Source organism: Ipomoea nil, unplaced genomic scaffold (assembly GCF_001879475.1).
Source record: "Ipomoea nil cultivar Tokyo-kokei standard unplaced genomic scaffold, Asagao_1.1 scaffold1558, whole genome shotgun sequence".
Classification (NCBI taxonomy): Eukaryota; Viridiplantae; Streptophyta; class Magnoliopsida; order Solanales; family Convolvulaceae; genus Ipomoea; species Ipomoea nil.
The window spans coordinates 270,127-276,895 of NW_017617986.1; the positions used below are offsets into that span (position 1 = coordinate 270,127).

Sequence of the window (6,769 nt, forward strand, 5' to 3'; positions counted from 1 at the left end):
TCTGGAGAGGCCCCTGCAAATGGTCATAGATGGGGAGCCTGCTGTGTATCTGGATGAACTGCGCGTGCCCGAGCCTGAGCCGAGTCCGTTGCCTTTCCGCCCCCACTACTATTTGGAGGGTCCGGAGCCGGTGCGTCACGCGGAGGAGGAGGAAGTTAAGCCCTAGGCCTGTCTTTTCTGTGTAATGCCTATAGCCGAGTCCTCGGCCTTGTACCCCTGTCTTTATGGAATAAAATCTCGTTTTTACTTTTCGGTCCCCGGTTTTTGCGTGTTCCTTTGGCCGGCTCTTGGTCGTTATGACCGACTTGTAAACTCTGTCCGACTAAGTACCGTGGGTGGCGGACTCGGCAAATTTTGTCGGCCGATCTTGCAACCTGAAGCTCGTCCGGGCCTCTTTATTTGGCCGGACCCGGCCGGCTCACTTCTAGAAACTTCCAGCGAGATCTGGATGGGCCCCCATAGTCTTTTGCCTTGATGGGCTCTTGGCCTGACAGGCCGGGTCATCATCACTCAGCCTTGGCCTAGGGTAGACGCGCCGCTTGCAGGCTAGCCCTAGGCCTGAACCGTTGTTCCGCCCATCGAGGCATTAAATGCGGCGTCCCTTCGACGTCTTATCGCCTCCGATTCCTCCACTACGGAGATGCCGCGTGGCAGCCTCTTGGACTTCTTTCTCCCTTTAAAAGGCTTTTTCCTCCCCTTCTTCTTCTTCAATTCTCCCACCAAGCTTCTGCTTCTTTCATCGTCTTCTCAGCCTCAACTTCAATCTGTAAGTAATGTCTTCCTCTTCTCATTCTTCTTCTTCCTTCCGCCGGCCGTCCTTTGACAACCCGGCGGGGACTTCTCCGTCGTCCTCTTCTTCTTCTTCTGTCGTCCGCCGCCTGGAAATGCCGGCGGGTTTTCAGGCGGCGTCTTCTTCTTCTCCCCTAGCCCCTTCTTCTTCTGGGGCGGCCACTCCGGTGAGCCCAGCTCCGTTGACAACGGTGGCGGCTTTGCCGGGCGGCGTCGTACGGCCGCGAGGCAAGTTCGACTCGGTTGTCCGGCCGTCCGGCCTTCCGTCATCGGCCACAGCGGCGGACCTGGACATGGCCCGCTTTCTTCTTGGCCATTCGGCCATGGTAGTTGCGGCGGAAAGCCGGCCTATCCACGACCCACCGGAGGGTTTCGTGGGTATCCACTTGCATTCGGCTTCCGGGTGCCTCCGCACCCATTTCTTTCACTTCTCTTCCGGCATTATAACTTGGTCCCGGGCCAGTTAGTGCCTAACTCTCACCGACTCCTGACCAGCTTCATCAATCTCTGCCATTGGTGGAAGTGCGAGCCAGATTTGGACCTATTCCGGTACCTCTTTACCGTGAACAAGGTCGGCTCTCACTTGCCCGGCTTCATCCAAGTCGCCGCCCGCCCGGGGCGACAACTTTTCGAGGGGTTGTCCGACTCGATAAAAGAGTGGAAGCCCCTTTATTTCTTTGTCCGACCTCGCTCTTTTTCCTTCACCTTTCCGACCCTATGGCCGGCGACTCTCTTCAAGCCCTGCTCTCGGCGCGCCGTCTTTACGGAGGATGCTGTCATGGGCGGCGACTTCTTGAAGGGCTTCGGGCCGTACTCCGTTAAGTACTGGTCTCGAGTCCGGGCCATGGCCAAGCATGGCCTTCTGCCGGAGGGCGCCGCCACCATAGGTAGCGTCTCTTTCCTCTTCCTTCTCGTCTTGCTTTTTGTTTTCTACGGGAACACTCACAAGTGAGTGTATTTCTTTTACAGGTCCGTACGACTCCGATACCTCCAGCTCCGGCGAAGCAATCGCACCGACTCCTGAGATGGCAAATAGAGCGGAAAAGATGAGGCGTCGCCTGACGCAACGCTCCACGGGTACGGCCGCTGCGTCCTCTTCTCAACCATCGCCGGCGGTCCGGCCGACTCCTCCATCTTCCCACAACGTGGTCGACCTCACACCTTCGCCCGTGGTATCGCCCAGTCGGCAGCCTCCTCCTCCCTCTACCGAGAGTCCGAGTTCTAAGCGGCCTGCTGAGCCTACGGAGGGGCCGGCTCCAAAGAGGATCAGGCTGTGCCACGAGGTGGACGAGGACGCCCAAATCTGGATGGGCAACACCTCCGTTCGCAAGTGGTGCAAGGATGTCCTTTTGCCAAAGGATGTGGAGTCGACCCGTGCTCTTGGCGACGGGTTCATCATCGAGGCTTTACTCCGGCAGTCGTATCGCGTAAGTGTTACTCATTCGACCTTTCCCTCTGTTTACTCTCTTTTTTTTTTTTTTTTTTTTTTTTTTTTTTTTTTTTTCTGTTCGACTGAGGCTGGGTGCGCAGGACCTCGCCCTCCAGATGGAACTGGGCAATCGGTTCCAGGGCTTTAGGAACGATATGCGGGCCATGACCGCCAAGCAGCGCCAGACAGAGGAAGCTCTTCTGGAAGAGCAGGCGAAGCAACTCAAGATGGTGGAGGTGCACAACGCCGAGCTGCTGAGGGTCACCCGTCAATGGGAGGAGGAGAAGGGCAAAGTGGCCACGATCGCCGCGACTTCCGTCGCAGATTATAAGAAGTCGGCGGCCTTCGAGGCGGATGTGCAGGCGGCGGTGGCAGCTCGAAGGAGAGAGGTGGCCAAGGAGTGGCTGGCGACCCCGGAGGGCGATGATTTCCTCCTCGACCTGGGCGAGCGAGATTACCGCCTCGGCTTCCGCGAGGCGCAGATGGAGATTCACGCCACCTTGTTGGCCCGCGACCCTTCGTTCACTCCCGAGAGCTGGGGCCTCAAGCCGGTGCTGGACGCTGATGGGCCGACTGCGCCTACTGACCCGGCGACTCTTCATGCGGCGACGCCTCCAGAGCTTGCCGAGTCCCTTCCTCAGGCGGAGGACCCTTCCTCTGCTCCCCTTGCTGGACCATCGGCGGGGGCGCAAGTTGAAGGGGTCGCCGTCGCTACCCCCTCCACTGTAGACTAGGGTCTTTTTAGAATAGACCCTCTTTTTGTAAGGGCTGGCCTCCTTATCGGCCGTATTTTAATAAAGAAACAGTTTTTTCATCTCTTTTTACGGAATTTGTCCTTGGGCTCTTTTAATATTGGCATTCTTTTAAGGCTTTGAACTTTGCTTTTTCCTCGCCGAGCTCCTCAGTCAAGGCGACTCTTTCATGCTTCCTCCGAGAAACGACTAAGGGCCTGGGCTCTTGTCTCCCAGCTCTTTCTCGCCGAGTCCCTCAGTCGAGGCGACTCCTTTCAGCTTTTTCTCTTGGAAACGACTAAGGGTCTGGCCCCTTGCTTCCTATCTTTCTCTCGCCGAGTCCCTCAGTCGAGGCGACTCCTTTAGGCTTTTCCTGTTTTCAGAAACGGTTTAGGGTCAGTGCCCCGTTGTTTCTATATATACTCGCCGAGTCTCTCAGTCGAGGCGACTCCTTTTGGCTTTTTCACGGAAACGTCTAAGGGTCTGGGCCCTTGTTTCCTATCTTTCTCTCGCCGAGTCCCTCAGTCGAGGCGACTCCTTTAGGCTTTTTCTGTTCTCAGAAACGGTTTAGGGTCAGTGCCCCGTTGTTTCCATATATACTTGCCGAGTCTCTCAGTCGAGGCGACTCCTTTTGGCTTTTTCACGGAAACGTCTAAGGGTCTGGGCCCTTGTTTCCTATCTTTTTCTCGCCGAGTCCCTCAGTCGAGGCGACTCCTTTAGGCTTTTTCGGTTCTCAGAAACGGTTTAGGGTCAGTGCCCCGTTGTTTCTATATATACTCGCCGAGTCTCTCAGTCGAGGCGACTCCTTTTGGCTTTTTCACGGAAACGTCTAAGGGTCTGGGCCCTTGTTTCCTATCTTTCTCTCGCCGAGTCCCTCAGTCGAGGTGACTCCTTTAGGCTTTTTCTGTTCTCAGAAACGGTTTAGGGTCAGTGCCCCGTTGTTTCTATATATACTCGCCGAGTCTCTCAGTCGAGGCGACTCCTTTTGGCTTTTTCACGGAAACGTCTAAGGGTCTGGGCCCTTGTTTCCTATCTTTCTCTCGCCGAGTCCCTCAGTCGAGGCGACTCCTTTAGGCTTTTTCTGTTCTCAGAAACGGTGTAGGGTCAGTGCCCGGTTGTTTCTATATATACTTGCCGAGTCTCTCAGTCAAGGCGACTCCTTTTGGCTTTTTCACGGAAACGTCTAAGGGTCTGGTCCCTTGTTTCCTATCTTTCTCTCGCCGAGTCCCTCAGTCGAGGCGACTCCTTTAGGCTTTTTCTGTTCTCAGAAACGGTGTAGGGTCAGTGCCCCGTTGTTTCTATATATACTTGCCGAGTCTCTCAGTCGAGGCGACTCCATTTGGCTTTTTCACGGAAACGTCTAAGGGTCTGGGCCCTTGTTTCCTATCTTTCTCTCGCCGAGTCCCTCAGTCGAGGCGACTCCTTTAGGCTTTTTCTGTTCTCAGAAACGGTGTAGGGTCAGTGCCCCGTTGTTTCTATATATACTTGCCGAGTCTCTCAGTCGAGGCGACTCCTTTTGGCTTTTTCACGGAAACGTCTAAGGGTTTGGGCCCTTGTTTCCTATCTTTCTCTCGCCGAGTCCCTCAGTCGAGGCGACTCCTTTAGGCTTTTTCGGTTCTCAGAAACGGTTTAGGGTCAGTGCCCCGTTGTTTCTATATATACTTGCCGGGTCTCTGGGGACGATTGGCTGCAACCCACGCACTTTTATTCGGATTTCTTGGAATCCTCGATCTCATACATGACTTGTCATTGGCTACTGATAAAATCTTTTCAGATGCGTAGCATTCCATATTCGATCTATAAGCTTGCCTTCCATGGTCTCTAACTTGTAAGTTCCGGCCTGAACTACGGTCGCGATGCGGTACGGTCCTTCCCACTTGACCGCGAGCTTGCCTCCTTCGGTGGGCTGGCTGGCTTGTCGATCCCGCAGCACTAGGTCGCCAACCTGGAAGGTTCGCGGGCGAGTTCTGCGGTCGCGGTATCTTTTCACTGTCTGCTGGTACTCAGCCATTCGCACACTCGCGGCTTCCCTTCTTTCTTCTAGAAAATTTTTCTCAATCTGCAGGCTCTCCTCATTTGTTGCGTCCGAGTAGGTGCGAACCCGGTGGGTGGGTTCGACCACTTCGACGGGAACCTTGGCCTCAAAGCCGTATGCGAGCGAGAACGGACTCTCTCCCGTCGCTCGCCGCTGGGTAGTGCGATAGGCCCAAAGGACTCGATCAAGCTCGTCCGCCCAGTTTCCTCGGACGTCTTCGAGTTTCTTCCGGATCCCATCGACCAGGGTTCGGTTCACATTCTCCACCTGTCCATTTGCCTGGGGGTAGGCCACCGATACCTTGGTATGCCTGATACCGTGTCGGCGGCAGAATTCGGCGAACGCCTGGCAATCGAACTGTCGCCCGTTATCGCTGACGATGTGCTCGGGCAAACCGTAGCGACAGATCACCTTTTTCCACAGAAAACGTCGACACTGGTACTCGGTGATGGTAGTCAGGGGTTCCGCCTCGACCCACTTGGTGAAGTAATCGATGGCCACGACGCAAAACTTCAATCCTCCCGGGGCGACGGGTAATGGTCCCAACAGGTCTATTCCCCATTTGGCGAAGGGAATGGCAGTGGTGACCGGTGTATAGAAGGTGGCTGGCCGAGTGTCTTTCCTGGCGAATGCCTGACAAACGCCGCATTTGGACATCCGTTCAACACAGTCTCGCATCATGGTCGGCCAGTAATACCCTTGAACGACCAATTTTCGGGCGAGCGTGTGAGCACCCTGGTGCGCAGCGCAAATGCCTCTATGAGCTTCATCCATTACCTTCTCCGCCTCGGGCTTAAGTAGGCATTTCAACAAGGGTCCTCCGAACGACTGTTTATATAGGTCTCCGTCTACGATCCGGAAAGAGGGGGCTTTCCGCCGAACCCTCGCGGCGACTGATGGGTCAGCTGGCAACTCGCCTGTTTCCTTGAATCGCCGGATGTCATCTATCCAGAACATCTCCGGGTTTTTCTCTCGATCCCACCCTTCGATGCTTACTTGCTGGACATCTAGCGGCGCCTCTTCGACACTCGGCCGACTTAGCTCCTCCTTCTGGCAAATCTTTATTAAGCGGTCCGGCACCCCTTCCAAGGCGATTTTAGACAAGATGTCGGCCTCTACATTGTCCGCCCGGGATATGTATTCTATTTCATAAGCTTCGAACCCCTTCAACATCTTGGTGGCACATTCTTTGTACAACGCCATCCTCGCGTTCTTAGCTTCGCACGTACCCGAGATTTGCCCGACTACTAGTCGGGAGTCGGTTTTGACCCGTAGCCGTTCGATTCCTAGACCCTTGGCGAGTCGGAGGCCGTTCAATACTGCTTCGTACTCGGCCTCGTTATTTGATGCAGGGAACAGGTACCTTAGGGCGTAATACAGCCGAAATCCCTCCGGGGTGATGAGCACAACGCCGCCTCCGCAGTGCTGTCGACTTGATGCTCCGTCCGCATGCATCTCCCACCACTCGCCCGGGTTGCTTTCCGAGGCACTTTCCTTCTCCTCCTCGCTCGCCGTACACTCGACCAGGAAGTCGGCCAAAGCTTGGCCTTTGATGGAGGGCCTGGGTTGGTACTCGATCCCGTATTGAGTCAGCTCCACGGCCCACTTCACTAGCCGGCCGGAAGACAATGGGTTCCGTAGTACACTCCCGAGTGGTTGATCCGTCAGGACCCGGACGGTATGGGCTTGGAAATAAGGCGCCAACTTGCGAACGGTGACCACCAAGGCATACACGATCTTTTCCAGGGCAGTGTACCGTGTCTCGGCAGCTTTCAGTGAGCGGCT

The 6,769-nt window shown here is 55.4% G+C and overlaps 1 protein-coding gene across 1 annotated transcript; it reads right to left on the reverse strand.

Moving 5' to 3' along the window:
• Window positions 1–4,702: 4,702 nt before the first annotated feature.
• LOC109189530 lies at window positions 4,703–6,187 on the reverse strand. Its single transcript, XM_019340138.1, has 3 exons — window positions 5,618–6,187; window positions 5,165–5,395; window positions 4,703–5,008 (listed from the first exon to the last, which is right to left on the reverse strand). Exons 1-3 carry the CDS (start codon window positions 6,185–6,187, stop codon window positions 4,703–4,705), a joined length of 1,107 nt encoding a protein of 368 aa, XP_019195683.1.
• Between the last annotated feature and the right edge of the window lie 582 nt (window positions 6,188–6,769).

What these genes read in the sequence shown, in the direction of transcription:
- LOC109189530 (XM_019340138.1), bottom strand. Translation starts at nt 6,187, where the DNA reads ATGGCGTTGTACAAAGAATGTGCCACCAAGATGTTGAAGGGGTTCGAA. An exon ending in CCAAATGCGGCGTTTGTCAG is followed by an intron (nt 5,396 to 5,617) that starts GCATTCGCCAGG and finishes CTGTGGAAAAAG; the next exon opens with GTGATCTGTCGCTACGGTTT. An exon ending in GGGCGGACGAGCTTGATCGA is followed by an intron (nt 5,009 to 5,164) that starts GTCCTTTGGGCC and finishes GAGAGCCTGCAG; the next exon opens with ATTGAGAAAAATTTTCTAGA.